Source organism: Astatotilapia calliptera, chromosome 4 (genome assembly GCF_964374335.1).
Source record: "Astatotilapia calliptera chromosome 4, fAstCal68.1, whole genome shotgun sequence".
In the NCBI taxonomy this organism is placed as follows: Eukaryota; Metazoa; Chordata; class Actinopteri; order Cichliformes; family Cichlidae; genus Astatotilapia; species Astatotilapia calliptera.
Genome location: NC_137425.1, coordinates 12,402,534 through 12,421,061, shown reverse-complemented (window position 1 = coordinate 12,421,061; position 18,528 = coordinate 12,402,534). Strand labels below are relative to the sequence as shown.

General features: G+C 43.2%; 1 protein-coding gene across 4 annotated transcripts in view; it reads left to right on the top strand.

Annotated features, from left to right (window-relative positions):
* Positions 1-18,528, top strand: part of LOC113020647 (protein sidekick-2-like) — an 85,187-nt gene that overhangs the window by 30,873 nt on the left and 35,786 nt on the right. For all 4 annotated transcript variants that reach the window (XM_026164795.2, XM_026164796.2, XM_026164794.2 and 1 more), the window contains exons 2-3: positions 16,584-16,743; positions 18,269-18,375. In XM_026164795.2, the coding sequence (XP_026020580.2) occupies positions 16,584-16,743; positions 18,269-18,375 (267 nt within the window). The remainder of the gene's footprint in view (positions 1-16,583; positions 16,744-18,268; positions 18,376-18,528) is intronic.

The following is an 18,528-nucleotide window of genomic DNA, read 5'->3' as shown; positions in this document are numbered from 1 at the left end:
ACAGAACATAACAAAGCATGGTGTAATTTGACTCATTCCCAGACCAGAGGCTGTTTTGATGAAACAGTGCAGGAGTGTGTCTGATCCCACCACCTCATCCTCCATTTTTCAGAAAGGAATGATTAGACCAGGGCCACTTAAGCCGAAGTTAGTGGACTGCTATTGATTGATCAAACCTGGCCGTTCAGTCCTGAATAAAAGGGAGGGTTTCTGTCACACCCTAATGAAAGGGAGGCAAGGTTTGCAGCTGCCTTTGATCCTGAAGGGATTAAAACAGTCTTGCTTATACAAGTAGAAAGATCATGCCTGTCTGTTTCTCTGTCTATCTGATGCATTGCTGGGAAAGCTATACAGCTCTCTGCTGTAGAGAAGGCTATGAGGCTGGGTCAAGTCACGGTGGGGTCAAAAGATTGGAATCCCTGTGTGGCCAACTAAAAGACCACCTGCTATTTCCAAGCTTTGATCACTGGCATCATTCCTTATTATTATGACTTGTGTGTCTGCAAACAGTTGTCTTTGTAATGCATCACAAGCCTTTGACTGAAGGCAGGAGATCTGAGGATTTTGACAGTCTGTCTGTTTGCAACAAAGAAAGGAGGTTAGAATCAATAGAATCGTTTTGATATGCACGACATCTCCTTGGACGGCATTTTGAAGGAAGTCCTGAAAAACACTAATAAACTTGAAGCCACGCTTTTAATAATTAAAGCTGATTTTCTCTGAGAGAAAACATTTTTGAGCGAGCTGGTGAGGTGGAAGGCTTTGATACAGCCTAGAAGCATTCATAAAAGTTTCAGATGTAGAGAAAGTAATTGACATTTTTCACAAGTTGGCAGTCATAACCACATGTGCTTTGCCAAGTGGACCCTCAAGTTTGTGTGGTCAGTGTCTCTCTGCTTTCCTCTCTTACTCAAACAGACTGTGCACACACATACACGCGCTTTCTGTCCGGTGCATTTTCAGTTTGATCTGTTTTATGGATTTCTCTTGCAGCTCAGTTGAAAAATCCGATTAATTGAGCCATGCTGTGAAATATCTATCAGATGAGGATGCAGTCATTTTTCAGAGTGCGAACCATGCAGTATTCATATCTCCTTGACACACACAGTGCAAAATATAAACTGTTGGTAACATTTGATTTATGCACATATCTGCCTGATTTATCTGTACGGTAACTCGCATACACACGGTAAAGCATTCACTTTAAGTGATGAAGCATTCAACCAGGTTTTCAAGCCCTGGGGCAGTGGGATGCTTTGTAATATGTACAGTCACATGCTGCTCCACTGTTATCCGTGCACTTGTTGTACAGTATGCCCTTGAGAAGCACTGTTTGTACAGCCTTCCAGCTGCTCTGAGAATGATCCATTTATGTTAAATCTGGCCACCAGAGGGTTTTTGTGTGGCTATTTAATGTACACTCACTTTCCCCACATGCATGTTACCGGAAAGGGAGGTTGGATTTGTTAAACAGATGCTGCTGGCCGCTGGCAGACGCCGTAGCTCCCTGTGAACCTCCCTCCTTCTCTCGAGGATTGTTGTGTGCGAGAGAGTAAAAACAGAGTGGCATCAGAGGGAAACAGTCTCTTTATGATCAGTTCATCCTTTGCCTCCAACTACCTGATCGTTAGGCTGAAGATCAGGGAGCTGCATGAGACTTGATAACCGGATGCCTAGCAAAGGAAATCCTGACATTCTTGCCTATTTTGTTGAAGTTGCTGAACTCGTCAGTGTATTAGCAGGCATCAATGCATCAATAAATCAGCAATCACCCTGGGGGTTTTGACTTCTATAGATTCCTGCCACCCTGACACACTTTTATATACTCCATTTTATTCACTTTTAATGTGCTGGGTTGATGTATTTTATCGAGCTAGTTACTACAGAACATAAAGTAGGGATTACAACCTTGTGCATAAAAAAATCTGCCCCCAGAGAGAAATGGAAGCAATCTGTTTTTAATATACCCTTCTTTCTCATTCTCTGCAGCGTTTCTGCACTTCTGTCACTCAGCCTGCCATCCTTGTTGGCTGTGAATGTATGCAGAAACCGAGCAACATTGTTTTTATATCCCATTATCCAGAGAATTCGCCTGGCCTTCTCACCCCTCCAATACATCCTGCCACCACCCTATAATTTACTTTCTACCTGTTAAGACTTCCGGAAGCAGATGCTGTTATCTTCCTGGCTTTCAACAGCCTGTCACATCCACTACCTGCTTCCTTCTTCAAAAGCTGTCTCCCAATACCTCACTGTGTGCACTCCCCGCGGCTCCCGCTACCTGCTGGGAGTCACACCCGCTGATGTCAAACTTGGACAACTTTGGAGGAATAAAGAAGAACCAACACAAGGGTCAGGATGATGAAAGGAAGAACAGGACCTAGGAGTGGAAGACTGAAGGGCACAGTCATAACTACAGGTGTTATTTCTTTATTTTTGTTTTCCTGTTTTTTATCCAAAGCTGACTTTATTGATTTCTCTAACCTGAAACATAGCCACAGAAGAACCTTCCATCGTTCTATAGATTGGAATTGATTGCCTTGAGGCTCTCTTGTCCTGTAAATATTTGCAAAGCTTTATTGATTCCATTAACAGCTGGCTGCTGTTTGTGACAGTGGTATGGATGGTTGCTGTTGGTGAGACTAAACTAATTGTGGAAGGCCAGTTGGTTTTTTCGCAGTGCATTAACATCTTGTTTCACACGTGTAATGTTGCATATAGCCGGTTTTTGCGGAAAAGTGTGACACAAATGGTCACCTGCTTAATTTGTGAGCTCATTTTTAAAACAAACGATTGGAAGACATACAAGCTTACATTTTCTTTGTGCATATTATTCATCTTAAAAGAATGCCATAGTACGCTAGTTACTATCAGAAAAAATGTATGTTGTTATAAGGCATAAACCTTGGATGTAACCTCTTGTAGCTCAGTCTGTTGTTGATGTGATGGAAAGGAAGTGGGGACCCTCATGAGTTAAGGCAATTGTACTCTCACACCACTAGAAACCTATATGCAGCGCTCATATAGGGGTCCGTGATGAACCATACATATAAACAGTGGGTGTTTCATCCAATCTGAGGAAATGAAGGGCCGGGAGAGTGCTGCTTAAGAGCACAAGGGAGAGCGAAGTGGCCCACGCACTGCTGCTCTGTTAACCCGCATCTACTCAACCCCCACCCCCTGCATATTCTACTGTTGTCTCAGGAACACAAAGACTATTTTCAGGCAGCCAATCCTCAGCAGAGTGGCAAAATACAGTCCTGCGTGGCCCTAAAAGCCTTCATGACTTTTTAATTGGTGGCTCAGGGCTCTACGTCCAGCGGTTGGAGAGTGGACCCCACTGCCAGAGCTTCACTTCTGGAAGGGATCAAATCTCCCCCGCTTGAGTCTTAGGCCTGTCAAAGCAGTCAGGCATAGAGGCAGTGGATGGGTGGCATCTGAAGGTGAGAGGGAGGGTGAGAGACAGGGTTGGCAGTGGAAAAGAGCAGTTTGCGGTTGAGAAGGGTGGATGATAGAAAGAAGCCAGGAGCGAATGTTTGTAAAGGAAGAAAGAATTTATGTGAAACTGCTGAGGGAAGGAATAGCCCTGCACCAAAATAGCAATTTCTGAGGTGAGAAAGAGTTTGTTCAGTGGAGTTGTATGAGAAAAGTTATGTGCGTGTGTAAACGTGTGTTTGTGTGTGCATGCTACATCCGACAGGGGCAACAGAACATTTGGAAGTGATGGATTGTTACAGCATACCAAACAGAGTAGGAAAGGTGGGTGGTGGATTTTATTGGAGAGCTGGAAAGGTTTTGTGATGAATAATAGTCATGAGTGAATTGGTCATTGTCAGAACCCTCCAGAGCCTATTGAATCAGCAAGGCTAGGGTTTTACAATGAGCTTCAGCCATGAAGATCGGACTGTTGGGTCGTAATAGATGGAAAGTGAGTTGATGGAGGCAGGAGGTACAATAGATGAGGCTAGCTCTCACTGCTGGAGCGGCATTTGTCTGTGGGGAAATGGGCCCCAGGAGAGACCAGTGAACCTCCCACATGCTGTGCAGAGATCAGAGAGCAATATGGATGTTTGTGATGGGCATCTGAAGGCACATGAACACATGCACACGCATGTGCACACAAAGCAGAGTATGGGTAGCTTGCTCATTGATAATGACTTGTTGACCCGCAGCTAATGATCCCTTTCATCTCAAAGCGGAGCATGATAGGCTTTGATCTGTCTGTCATTAAAGAGCTGTCGACTACTTGCACATCCCTTTAGTCTGATCAGCAATTCAAATATACATTAGCACCTTATAGAAAGATATGTACATACACGCACTGTCACAGCTTCTATACACTTACTGGACACTTTATTAGGTGCACCTTGCTAAAAGTGGGTTGGACCCCCAACACAGCATACCTTTTTCTCTTTTTCACACTATTCTGTATAAACACTTCAGACGGCTGTGTGGGAAAATCCCAGTAGATCAGCAGTTTCTGAACTGCTCAGGCCAGCCCACTAACAGCTATCCGATATTGAAAGTAATTTAAATCACCTTTGTTCCTCATTATGATGCTCGGTCTGAACTTAAACAGGTCGTCTTGAACATGTCTACAGTTTTCATGTCCAAATGCGTCCATGTGATTGGCTGAGCAGATATGATCTAAAACTCAAATGAAGGTGAACACTTCTAGTATTACTGCCACATCTCTCTCACACACACACAGACACACATGCAGTGAAGCACAAAAAGTCCTTGAATCCATGCTACTCATTAAAGCACTTCATTTACTCAATATGTTAAAAGAGCAATACTAAATAAAAAAACTGATGATTTATTAATATCCAAAGTTGTAATCCACAGCATTATATGTGTATTAAAGCGCATTACTTACCATGGCATGATAAGTTAAAGTGCTTCTAATAAAATTCTTAAGTCCCTACAGGCATTTCAAAGCAGCAGCAGATCTCTGTGCAGTATCTCCTCAGTGTCTCACTAATGGGACTGATGTAAATATGTTCATTTGCAAATCTTCTCTCCAATTTAGTGCTGCTCATATTGTAGATGAAGATTATCCAGGGATTATGAGGTTTGAAAAATGCACTATTTGATGTGTATTTATGCACGGCTTATAGATGTAGTAATATGGAATTAGGTCCCATCATGAGTGGAAAATATGAATGCAAAAAAAGTGTCACTCCTACCTCCCCCATCTGGCTCCCTGTCAGGTTGTCATTTAACGATATTCATTTCCAAAAGTGGAAATTTAACAGACGTTTATGATGCAAATCACAAGCTATAACTCTGTGTGGTGTGGAGGGCCACATTAAGCCTTCAAATCACTCATGCCTTTGCTTGGGCGCCAGTAACATTATGCCATATCTGCTTGATCGTCTGCACATATTTCAGTGTGCTATTGCAGCCAACAGCAGTCAATCCCTCCACTTTGTAGGTCCTTAGAGGCGGAGAAAGTTCAGAGAATTGCCAACATGATTTTTTTTACACTGGCGTGTTAAGAGCACTGGTGGGAACATTTCAATAACACAGCGTTGAAAAAAAAAAAGCTCACTGAATACATTAACCTGATGAAAGATGGTGTTGCTATTTAAATTTATGTAATTTCTAACGATAACCTTCAGGATATACATGACATTGTGTGAAGACTAAAATTGCTGTGGTTGTAATTCCTTTTTGTACATAAAGTGCTACTTGCATATGTATAAGACTGTGCCACAAATAGAGCTAACCTTGGTTTTTACTTTCAGAAATTTAAAACTTCCTAGCACCTTTCCACTCAACATTCCTTTGCATGGGAACTGGATATGTTGCAGTGCAGAGAGTTAAAGGTTTAGGATGGGACAGGCTGGATTCTGGTTCTTAATCTTTGCTGTTTTCCAAAATGGAAGAAAACATCCTTGCCAATATCACTGCAGCACTTGGAGCGATGTTGTGAGTGCGGGTTTAAGTGTATAATTAGAAAAACATCATCAGCCTCATATATTAGATAGCATTGTTGGCACCGGGCTCAAAGCTGTAGTTATGTTGTGAGTGTTATAAAAAAGCTATTGATTAAGGGGTATGGTTTTCCTGTGAGGTAGATTGCAATTTATAGATCAAAATGACACAGTCTTTTCAAGTAGAAATGCTGGCTTGTTGCATTAATCATGAGGAGAAGCGATGACAGGCATTTTTGAAGGAGATGGGTGGTAAGGTACAAAGATATGTGTGTGTGTGTGTGTGTGTGTAACAAATGCTGTATGTAATCAAATTTAGAGGACAGATATTCCGCTTTCTTACCTTAAATTACCTCAATTAAAATCACATCTTTAATCTTCTTGTGCGGTCTGTAAAAATTAAGCGTTTAATCATTATTCATTATTTTCACTCGCAAGCACGCACACATTTATAGTATTCACATAGGACGTTGTTATGCGCAGCAGTTTTAAGAAGGATTGTTTAAAGGATTGTCAAGAAGAGCGCGAAACAATTAGTATTTCTGACTGCGAATTTTTCCTGCTTTGTTCAAGTTGCACGCTTCCCACTCAGCACCCGTTACTGTATCGGGTAATTGAGATGAGCAATGTGGTGTGAAGTCATGTAAGAACCAGCCAAACGCTACCATTAGCATAATGTCAGTGCGTTCAGATCTTTGTCTGCCTGCTGGCGTAGTGCTGGCTGCCTGTCTTCAGACAGTGCCACAGAGCTGTGTTTCTCCTCTGTGTTCGCTCCTGCTTGAGGTGCGCGTGCACTTCAGAGAAAAGAACCGGCGAAGAGAACTGTGTTGATGTCTCAAAGGTCAGATGAGTGACCTGCATGGAGGCTGGCAGTTTTGAGTGGCCATCTGAAGGAACTCAAAATTGGGGGGGAGGGGTTAGCTGTCACACCACACAGAGAAGTACTTGGTGGTCTACAGCAGCTTGGATGTTGGAAGAAAATAATGGTCGTGGGCCTCTCTTTAATGTGTTCTGGGCAGGGAGTGATGTGACAAGCTCCGTTCTGTCAGCTCTTACATTCCAGAGGTCTCAATTAGGAACAGGGGCTCTGTGCTCCCACAGACTGCCTAGTAGGAGCACAGGGCACCCCGTGGGAGCATCTGGTACACGTCAGACTTACCAAAATTAGAAAACATGAAAACAAGCATGTATTCCACCTTCCATACACTCTCTGGCTCTTCTAATATAATATCTGTGACTCTTTCCCGTCAAAGACCCGTTATTGCTCACAAGTAATCGAGTCTGTTTGACCTATCGTAAGTGTGAGAAACTCCTAGTCCCTGAGTGGATTATGCATTCACACCAAAGAAGGTGTTTGTTCTCTGCAAAACAGGTAAATAAAGCATTGCCAACACTGATTGCTGTTCACTCCTAGGCTCAGCGGAAGGAAGGGAGACAGACAGGCAGGCCGTGTAAATGTAATGAAGGGAGATAATAATTCTTTTTTCTGTCAGCTGCTCTCTGCCATTAACATTTACTGCCAGCCCCTGCCATTCACTGCTTGGCGCCCATGCACTCTGCCACACTGATAAGAATCACAATCACCAGCTATTCCACGCGCATATATTATAATGGCAGGCACCGTGATACCTTGCACTTAGCAAAACACTATTAGCATGCCAGTTGCATCGCTCCCATTCAGAGGTTCAAAGGGTTTGGTTGGGGAGAAAAGCACGGATGGGACATGGCAGTTTGAGTCCACGCATTTAGCCTCATAAAAATTCTGGTGTCTTTATCTTAAAGACACACTGTCACAAGCGCGCGAGGTTGAAAATGTGAGCACACATTTTTATGCACAGGGACACACCTGTACACACGGGAGCGTGAGGGACAGAGGCGAACAAGTACCACACAGGTTTTCAGATTGTTAAGAGAGTGAGTCCAAAAGCGTACAAGTTTATCTGTATGTTAATGATGAGGGGAAATGGCCCAGATTTGTTTAACGCATCAAGCAATTAAATCAAGACTTGTCTAATAGCTGCATCTTTGCTGAGCTGCCCACGGGTCCCAAGATGGACAGGCAAGGCAGCATTGCAGGTGGATCTGATTATCTCTGTCTCAGTGCGTGTGAAATAATGTTTCCCCCACCATACCATCTACTAATTAGGATCTAATTATCCAGCCTAGTGTAAACAATCACAGCAGATGGCATTATGCACAGTATTAACTCTAATGACCCGGGGCCCTGTAGAATTCACATTTCAACGCACTTGCTTATTTTATTTATTTATTCCATTAGTCTTCGCCCTACTTTCTTTTTTTCAATTCACTTAGGCCTGTTTTCAACCTTCTCATTCCCCGAGAAAAGACTACCCCTCTTCCTGTTCCCAATGATGCTCTTACAGTCCTTTTTTTTCTTCTTGTATTTGCTCCTTGTTTCACTTACTGGCATTTATCTATTTCTCTGGGTTTATTTTTGAAAAATATCAATTAGATCTCACAAAGATCAAGTAAAAATGTGTACCTATTTCTGCCACCTACAACCACCTGCCTTCTCTCTAGTGGGTAGGAAAAAAAAGGGAAAGTCATAACGATACGTGTATGTGATCTTGCGCACAAAGGCTCACTTCTTCCCCCAAACTGTAGAGGCTGTCTGTCACAGCTGGGAAATAATACTGTGATGTCAGTCACACTACACCAGGTGGGAAGTCTGGATCATTTCCCATTGCACTGAACCCAAAAGAGTTCTCCAAACCTCACTTCCTTAAGACCAAAACAGTTTCATACATTTTGTCCTTTGAAAGGAAGAAATTGCCTTGTGTCTAGCGTACATTTCTATGATACATTGATTTGTTGGATGCAAGGCTATGTTCACAGCTCGCTGCTGCAGTGCATAAATCTTGTTTGAGTGCCACAAAGTCAGGGAGGATTCCCAGCTTTATCTTGTACAGCGCTATGACTATCCCTTCATGATTAAAGACACAACTTTCTTAAATCTAGCTACAGTTGTTCATCTGCGGTTTCCTCTACTGCTCATCGGACAAGGTTGAGCTGACTAGAGACTCAATGCTGCAGAGGGTGTGTAATGGTGGTTGTGGGTGTGCGAGGTCTCATTAATTGATGCCGGGCCTTGTGCCTATGCTCCTCTGCGTGCCGTGTTCTCTGCCAGGAGCTGGACTTGCTAATTAGGCTCCTGGATATCACAGACATGTCCCTCGGTACGCCATACAATATACTGCTAGTGACTCAGTAACACTGGTAAGGAAAGTGAGAGAGAGTGGGACTAAAGGATAGAGGATACAGAGTGAGGAGGGGTGCAAAGAGACATAAAAAGATGGAGAGACATCTTGGCAGAGAGCTCAGAAGGAAGGGACATGGAGAGTAAGAGTGTGTGAGAGATGACAACTGATGAGAGGCCAGGGAAAGAAAGTAGGAAAACGACTGTAGTGGGAGAGATCAAGGCTGCCGAGACGGAGAGATAGTCACAACATGCAGAAAGGAAACTGTTATTGTGGGGAAAGGGGGGAGAAAAAAAAGAAAAGAAACTTAAGATGGGAAGAGAAAAAAGGAGGAGGAAATCAAAAAGAGGAAGATAGTTTGAGACAGGCAGAGCATAGCTGAGAGGTAGAGGAAAGCACTCAGCGGAGCAGTGAGGCAAACAGGGAAGAATTCCAAACAGAAAGGGTGTGTGCGTTTGAGTGTGTGTGTGACTGTGAATTTGTCCACGCTGCCGGCTGGAGTGTGTGTCCAGATAATTCAATCTGCTGCCCATTGACTGGCCTCCCGCTCCGTCTTCACTCCTAATTAAATCTCCATTTGTTGGCTGGATGCTACTGCTTCTAATTGTGTTGCTCTAGCCTCCTGTAGACACACAGGCACACCTCAACACACACACACACACACACGGGCCCTGCAGTGGGTAGGATCCCAGACACGTCACCGCGCTACATTACACCTCAATTAATCACATCAATTACACATCAATTAACCCATGGCAATCCACTAAACACAGCTGGGATGCAGGCAGCATTTCATCTGTAGCAACCTGAGGACTCTTTCTGCAACATCAAAGCAGGCGCTGCATCAAAAAGAAAAAAAAATTCAAAAATTCAGATCAACTTAACATGAAAAATCCATAGTCCCTTTTCATTTCCTCCTCCAAGCAGAGAGCATAATTATAGGAGTATATGAGCTTTAAATAGCATGTCACGGGTTCTATATTTCCACAGCATAAGATCTCATAGGGGGCTTGTTCATTCTGGATTGCGAACAAAAGAGCATAAGCAGGAGTTGTGGGTGGACATCAACCTATCAAATACCACATACAGATGTTGAACTATGGGCCATTTCCCTAAATGAAGGCTCTTCATCTCGTCTTCCTGTTTCAGGTCTGGCGTGCTTGCTTGACTTCTACTGTAATGGGTCACTTCACCTTGGTGCCTTGTGTTGGAGGACACACTCCTCAATCTTTTCATTGCTCTCCTCCCTACTATCACTTTCCTCATCTCATCATTTCTTTACACCAATTCTCAATGTGTCTTTGACATTATCATTAAGCACTGTGTTTCTTTTTACCATCTGTTTCAATGCCGCTCTCGCTTCCTTCTCTCTGTATTCTCCCACTCAATCGCTTGCTTAATTCTTCCTTTAGTGTCGGTCTGCTTTCTGACTCGACTAGGTGATAGAGTGTAAATCGACAAGGTACCTGCTGTCACGGTGACGCAACCTCACCTGCAGAACCAACCATGTTCCGAAGGGCAGGTGGGCGGGGTGGTGGTGATGGTGGGGGTGGGACGCTGAGGGGTATATACACTTTTTAGTGTGCGCTTATGTGACTTCTAAAGAGCTCTGTATCCTCACTCCAGCATTCTTATCTCAACTCGTGAAGCACCATGTTAAGACGATCTATTATACATGTGTGTCAGTGTTCTTTTGTATGTGCGAATTCATAAGGGAAGAGCTTCATCAGCTTTCAAAATGCTTTTAACCCCTCTCCATCAACCCCGCAACCCACACCCTTACACCATCCCATTACTAGGCCAAGGTCATAGCCATGACAGTTGCATAACCCCCATCAGAGGGTAACCATGGCCCATTTCGTATCTTAAGGTCCAATTCAAGAGCCTAAATGACAGCTCTAAATTTTCCAGTATGACATGATGCACCATGGGTGGACTGAAGGTGGGAAGTTATACACACATATACAGTATGAGTGCATTTGTGTTGAGCTTCCAAGATAGAGTGAGAAATGAATACAAATGGACCTTCAAAGGAAACAGGCACCGCTAACCACTATAGCTAAATATCAGAGATGCATTTGAGCCAAGTGCCAGCTAGGATGCTGTTACGTCGGCTCAAATGCAGGTGGCTGAGGATTAAACAGAGGTCAGAAGAGCTCCCTGCTGCTGGTGTGGAGCTGGGGTAAGAAGGTTAGGCAAAAAAAAAAAGCTAGAGAATGAATATAAGACAAAAGCTGAATGTGAACACCGTTTGTGTGATTGCATGCCAGCATGGTGCAATGGGGAGCACAATGGCCTTTGGTTTATAAAGCTACCCCAGTGCCTGTGGTCTTTGTCTCACTGCCATTAAAATTCTGTGTATGCAGCGGGGGACCCGGCTGGAGCCATGCCACCATTCAACCTCAGCTGTCAGGTTAGAATTAGGTGTTTTTATATCTGTGGTGAATGGGCTGTGGTGGTGCAGACTGACTGTTAGGGGCAGCTGCTCTGCACAGCAGCCACATTATAAAAGCCCTCCTGGTCCTTCCATGCCAGTTTTCGGTCATCCATAGACCTGCTTGCTTCAGTTAGCTTTTACCTCTGGTCATAGTGGTGTAAGAATTGTTCCTCTATAAGGAATTTCCCCTAGCTTTCCATCTAGACATGAAACCTGCAGGTAACAATGTTGTGCACCTGCCAAACACTGCACTATCACTTCATGCTTCATAGGAAGGGAACTGTTCTCTGGTTAATTCCAGTCTCTGGAAGAAAAGAACTTTTCAGCTTCCTTAAACACTTATATTCTGCGATCCTCTGGAACAGGTTTGCATTAAGGACACTGACTTGTTTTCCATAGCGTCTCATCAGCCATGACCAACACGATGCTGCCCCCATTATTCTTCACTGTTGGGATGGTATCAAGCAGGTAATGAGCCTAGCCGGTAATGTGTCTGGTGTCCTCAGAATGTAACGTTAGGAACTGAGGCTAAAAAAGTTCTGGTTTTATCTGACCAGAGAATCTTGTTTATCACGTCCTGAGACTCCCTTAGGTAATCTTTTGCAACATCAAAGCTTGCTGTTATGTTTTTCAACACGAAGAGACTTCATCTGTCTCCTCACACTACCATAAAAAAAACCAAAACCCCAAAATCAGTGCAGTGTTGTTTCTCCAACCTTCACACTGTACCTAAGAAGTAGATGTTGGGGTTCTTTGTCACCTCTCCTCCGAGGGTTCTTCCTTGATTACTCAGTTTAGCTTGGCCAAGTTCTGGGAAATATCATATATTCTACTGATGTCTTATGTTTAGGTCTTTTGAAGGCCACTCCTGGAATTTTTCACTGAAGCACAGAGAATCAAGCAAAAAAAATGAGAGATTGGAGTTAAATTTTATGCACATGCCAAACCCAAACCTAATTCACATCCTTTGTCATAGCAAGGGGTCTATAATGGTTTCCTGTGCTTTTTCTTTTAATGTTTTAAGAACGCTTTTAAAGTTCTCGTTGTCTTTCTGGGTGATTTGTGTGGAGTGATAAAAAAACAGATTGGGCATGAAGAAATTTTAGCATTGAGCTATAAGAAAGCTGAACACTTTCTGAATGCAGTGGATATAATATGTGTGTGCAAGTTAGGGCTGCCACAAACGATTATTTTGATAGTCGACTAGTCAGCGATTACTTTTGCGATTAGTCGACTAATCAGATCATCATCCATTGAACATACAGCATACAGCTTATTGCACCAGCAGCATCTGCTCTTATATAACTATCATTAGCTTTCAGCTTTAAGTGTTTAAGGTATGTGCTAACTAAAAATAAAGACAAGATGATAGTTTATTAAATTTTAATGACATTTGCAGAGTGTTTCGGTGGAGTTTAATAAACTCCTTGCTATCTAAAATATAACAGGACACCGGAGTAAATTCTCCAGCATCTCACACTTCTGATGATCAGCTGTCTGCTTGACGTTTATTCAGCTGTGTAAAAACTATAACTTTAATCTCATCCAAACCGATTTACTCAGGAACAAATAAAACACTGAAAAAAGCCAAACAACATTTTGAAGTTATCTAAGTGACTCATATATCATGTTTAACCTGAGTAGCAAAAGACGGCGGTGGGTTTGAAAACGATCTGCCGGGAGTCCGTGTTCTCACGGCTCTAGTTAGCCTAGCCCCCGGCTAGCTATCGAGCTAGTGGGTAACAGACGTCTCAGAAAACGTCGGAGCGCTTTTGAAAATATGTGGTGTCTTGATAAACTGAGCAGATATTTGAGGTTTACACAGCTACATTCTCGCCTGAAAATATGTTAAACGTTTATTTTGTGACCCAGAAAGAATAATAAGAGTAATATTAAAACTAACCAGCTGCCGCCATTGTTGGAAACTAAGCAGGGCCGCGATGGGCCGCGCTATGAATTCTGGGACACAGTTACTTCTTCTTCTTCGGGGTTTAACGGCAGCTGGCTTCCTTGGACATGCAGTGCTGCCATCTTCTGTTTCAGTCCATTATTACACTCTTAAATCCTACTACTGATTCCTGCGTCTTTTGTGATCTTACAAAGCTTCAAACGACGCGTCGACTATTAAATTAGTCGTCGACGATTTTGATAGTCGACGTAATCGTGACTAGTCGACTAATCGTGGCAGCCCTAGTGCAAGTCTATTATACTGTAGAATTTGCTCCACAAGGCCACAGTGGTTTAAAAAGAGATGACCCCTAAGAGAAATATTACCTGTGACACCAGAGTGTTGTAAGATATAATACACAGGTGCGGTACACTGACCCCCAAATCTTAAAGCTCTATTGTGCCTATCAAATGTGAAAACAAACAGAAAACCCGCACTCGCTGCTAAGTATTCTTTTTAGTATTCATTGCTGGGCAAGACGAACCTATTTAGACTGATGATGAGAAGTAGATCGTGCTGATATGTCAAAGCCAAAGCACATTTGTCTTGCTAAACAATAAAAATTAAGAAGAATACTTTTCATTGAGTCCTGACATGTGCACACTCTGTATTGACAGAACTTTGTGCTCCTGTAAGAGCATGCGTGTCAATTTTCGCATGCAAAGAAAAAGTTATCCTAACTTTGACTTATGCAATGACAGTGCATCTATTCACACTTGTGTATTTTTCTGCCATGAAAAAAAAAGAAACACACTTGAAAATGTAATCCTGCCATTGACACCACACATGCAGAGCCTACCACTGACACCAACATGGATCAGCAGCGTGTGTCCTCAGTGTTTCACTGTGAAGTTCAGAAAGCACAGTGAGGGAGAGAGAAATCCGCATCCGACAAGAGGTTCTCCACTGGAAACTCATTAGATCCCAGAGGCCAGTCTTCGGAGGAGCTGACCTTGTCTTCTGTCAGCATTAAGAACTGTTGGCGGTCACAGGTCATTTAAGTTCTTACAGAGTCTCAAAAAGAAGATCACTTCAGCTGGGTCTTGTGTGGATAGCAATCATTTCTTGGGGTACGCAGCAGAAATTCTGCACACTTATGTCATGCAAGACTTATTTCCTGTTCGTGCTGGCTTTGGTCCTGAAAATATACACTTTGCTCTAGATGTGAAATTGGTCACAAGTGCCACAGATAACCACTGTTCGGGGAGTCATTATTAGAGCTTGTGTGAATGTGTCATATGAGGCAGAAAAAATGTGAATGCATGAATGGTGCTGAAACAGGTAACTGCGGTGGTGATTACAGGGCACTCAATTCCGCAGTCCACAATTTCACAACAGTAAGTCGGTATTATGTATTGCCCCAGACGATCGATGTGTGAGTTTAGGTTTTGCATGTGCAGGTCTCTAATGGTGGCTTTTTGATAGAGCCATACCGCTAAGTGCACATAGCCACCAAAACCCCAAACCAGCTGGAAGTGGTTGGGTGTGTGTTTATTCAGCCATAAGTGTATGTTTTGGGATTTTCTGTGTGTGTATGTGCAGATATGTGTGTGTGTGTCAAGTACAAATGCATTTACTAGAGGACAGAATTATAGCAAAGCCACCACTCAGCAGCTAGTGTCTGGGGAAAAATAGGGACGGCTTCTCCATTTGGGCTCAGACAAAGATCAGTTTCAAGTGGCTGTTGGGTTTAACAGTGTTTGTTTTTGAAAAGTTCATGTAAGGGTGGTAGAAAGAATGGATTACCCAGGTAGTTTTATCAAAAAAAGAAGAAAAAAAATTGCAAGTTTTGATCTTTTTGTATGATAGAAAATGGACTAAGCTGCAGCTAAGCATAGTGTGTGATTTGTGGCAAGCATGATTGCCGACGTGAAACACAAAGGTGCATAGTCGTTCTTTTATTTTCTGTTTCAATCAGGTCCAATTTGCTGTATCCCCTTCTCTGCCCAGTGAAGGCTGCCCTCACGTTCACCCAGTTCCGCCACACCATCCTCTGCATTTACTGCCATAAATCTTGGCTGTGAACTTGCATATGGGTGCGGAGAGCAAGGGTGGCTCCAGTAATCAGCCATGAGAGTGACTCACCTAGTAGACACAGTACCAGGCATGCTCCAGGCCACAGCGGCATACTGCAGCTATTAATACAGACTTTAATTAGCCCGCCACAAACACTGGCACAATCAGCTCAGTGTCGCCCATGGCTCGTGAGGCAGACAGATCAATAGGTCTGATCATGCCTTTTTCATCAGCTCAAATGAAAGCACTTTGTCTCCAAGCTCAGCCCTGGACCTTGCATATCACCTTAAAGTCTTTTTGTGGCTGTACTGGCTGTGTGCAGTGTTGCGGATGAGGCCTGTATAATCTGGTTGCATTAGGGAACTATAAAGATAAATGAAGGGAGGCACAGAGTATAACTCATCCTGTCACAGAAAGGATTTTAAGACGGGGAAACTTTGTGTTTTCTAAAGCAGCCCCTATCACCCCTACCCCCCAACGCTTCCTAATTTCTCACTCTCTCCACCTCTAGCATGCTTGTTTTTCGCAGTATTTTTCTCCATCTGCTTTTGGCCTATTCCTCTTCCCCCTTCCCTCCATCTCCCTCTTCTTGCCTGTCTCCCTCCCCATCCTCTTTTACTGATGTAGAGGTATGGAAGTGTTCATTTACACTTCTTCTGCTGCACAAATTGCTCTTCTACCTCTATGCCAGCACATTTCAATTTGAAATAAAGGAGTAAGCTGCTTTCGCGGTAACAACTTATTCCGTGTGCTTTTTGGCAAGCTTTTCTGTTGACCTTCAAGTTCCCAATCAGTGCAGAAGAAAAATGGAAATAGCTTGTTCTGAGTCCTCTTTTTTTCCCTGTGAATTGCTCAAATTGTGTTGTGTCTCCTCGCAGAGGTTACTGAATCACTGCCATTTTTACTACCCTCACTCAGCTGCTTCGCTTTTTCCTTCTTTTTCTTCCTTTTTACTCATCTTTTCCTTTATGTTTTGTATGACTCAGTTTTCCTTCTTCTTCTTCTTCTCTTTCTTTTTCTAATAGATGATGTCCCACCTTATTTTAAGATGGAGCCTCCTCAAACCCAGGTTCACCTGGAGGGAAATCGCTTAGTACTTACTTGCATGGCTGAGGGCAGCTGGCCCCTGGAATTCAAATGGATCTACAATGGTACTGAGCTTACACGTTTCTCCTTGGAATACAGGTGAGGAATGCAACCTTGCTTGCCTGCAATAATTCTTTTTTTCCCTTATCTTAACCCTAAGTATCTTACTACATGAGGACATTTTAGAGGCATTTAATTGTAACTAATAGCACAATTGCTCATTTTTATTCATATTCCAAACTCATTTCTATGGATTTATTCAGGACTGATTTGGCTGCATATCTCCCTTGAAACATAGCATCTTGTGTTCAAGGGATTATCAAATTTATTCCGATTTGTATCTCACATTCAACATTCCGAGATGGTGTGTGCAGATAAATATTCTTTACTCTCCCCTCTCTTGCGGTTTGCTGAAACTATCACTGCCGTAATAAAATCAGACAATGCAAATTCTTTTTTATCAGCTTATATGGTGTGGATGGGCCACTTTGATCTGTGAGCTGTAGTATGCTTTTTCACTTATTTTGGAGATGTTCTGGACACCTCGTATTACATATTTCAGCCTCTAAACACAATGTTGAATTATTGGAACAACTCAGCGTGGTAAAAGAAGTGTTCACCCTGCGCTAACAAGTCCTCTGTGCATGTGTGCGTGTGTGCCCACTTCTACATGTACAGTATGCTTGTGTAGCATTATGCCTGCATGCGAGTTAACAGGTGACAGATGCAGTCCACAGTGGAAGTCACTTTCGATCCAATTTTAGCACAGTTTCCTAGACTCCACTCACAGTCATACCAAAACCCTAGACATGGACAGACACGCTAAGGTGGTAGTGTCTGATTGCTATCGCTGCCCCCCTCCCCACCATCCCTTCGCTGCCTGTTATACCTACCTTCTTTCACACATCCTCTCTCTCCCCTTCATCTTTTTCTTCTCTCCTTGTCTTTCCTAAGCATTTGGCTGCGCTCTCACGTGGCTTAGTCTCTGGGTCTGCCTTGCAGGCCAGCCCTCTGCTTGTTATTCTTCACCAGCCCTGATCAAAGAGGAGAACTGGAATCCATTTAATCAGACCCCCCACCCCCCCTTACCCCCCGAATTGCAGTGCAGGGGGGAACATGGCTGGGGTGGAAGCTACACTCCTAAGTGGCTGTAGCAAACGGGAGTAACTGCTTAGGTTATTTTGCTAGTATTTCACATGCACCATCTAACATGAATGCACATCAAGGGGGAGAGACGGAGCTGTGGATGGCCAGAACATGCGCTTGGTGCTTGTTTGATTCATCAGGCTGAAGATGGAGGAATCGCGTTTTGTGAGTCCTGCCAGTCAGGACCTGCGCTCTACATTAAAATTTCATTCTTCCTTCTCTGGTTTACTATCCACTGTCCAGGATTACATCAGCAGCAAATAACACTTCAAAGATGCGCTGTTATTTTCCTTTTTTTAGACCATTTATGTCTTATTACAAAGAGGAATGTCATTAAGGCACCGTTTCAGGTGCCCACTGAAACATGTCAATTAATTTAGCATCTTGAGTGTGGGTGATAATAGCAGCAAGATGACAAATGTTGCTGTCTGTCATGCTGATGATGACTAATTGCAGTTGTGTTGCGTGTGCCCATTAGGTACCTGATCCCCTCGCTGGACCGATCGCACGCTGGCCATTACCGCTGTATTGTGAGAAACCGAGTTGGTGCTATAATGCAGTGCAGCACTGAAGTGCAGGTTGCCTGTGAGTAAAGGATTCTTTCTATACATCCTCCATTCTGGCAGATTAAGGGCAAGACACTGTTTTTGTGAAAAGCTCGTCATGCACACTATGTGGATGAGTCACTTTGTTTTAAGGCGCTTAGCTTTTGAAAAAGGTACATAACATTAATGCTAA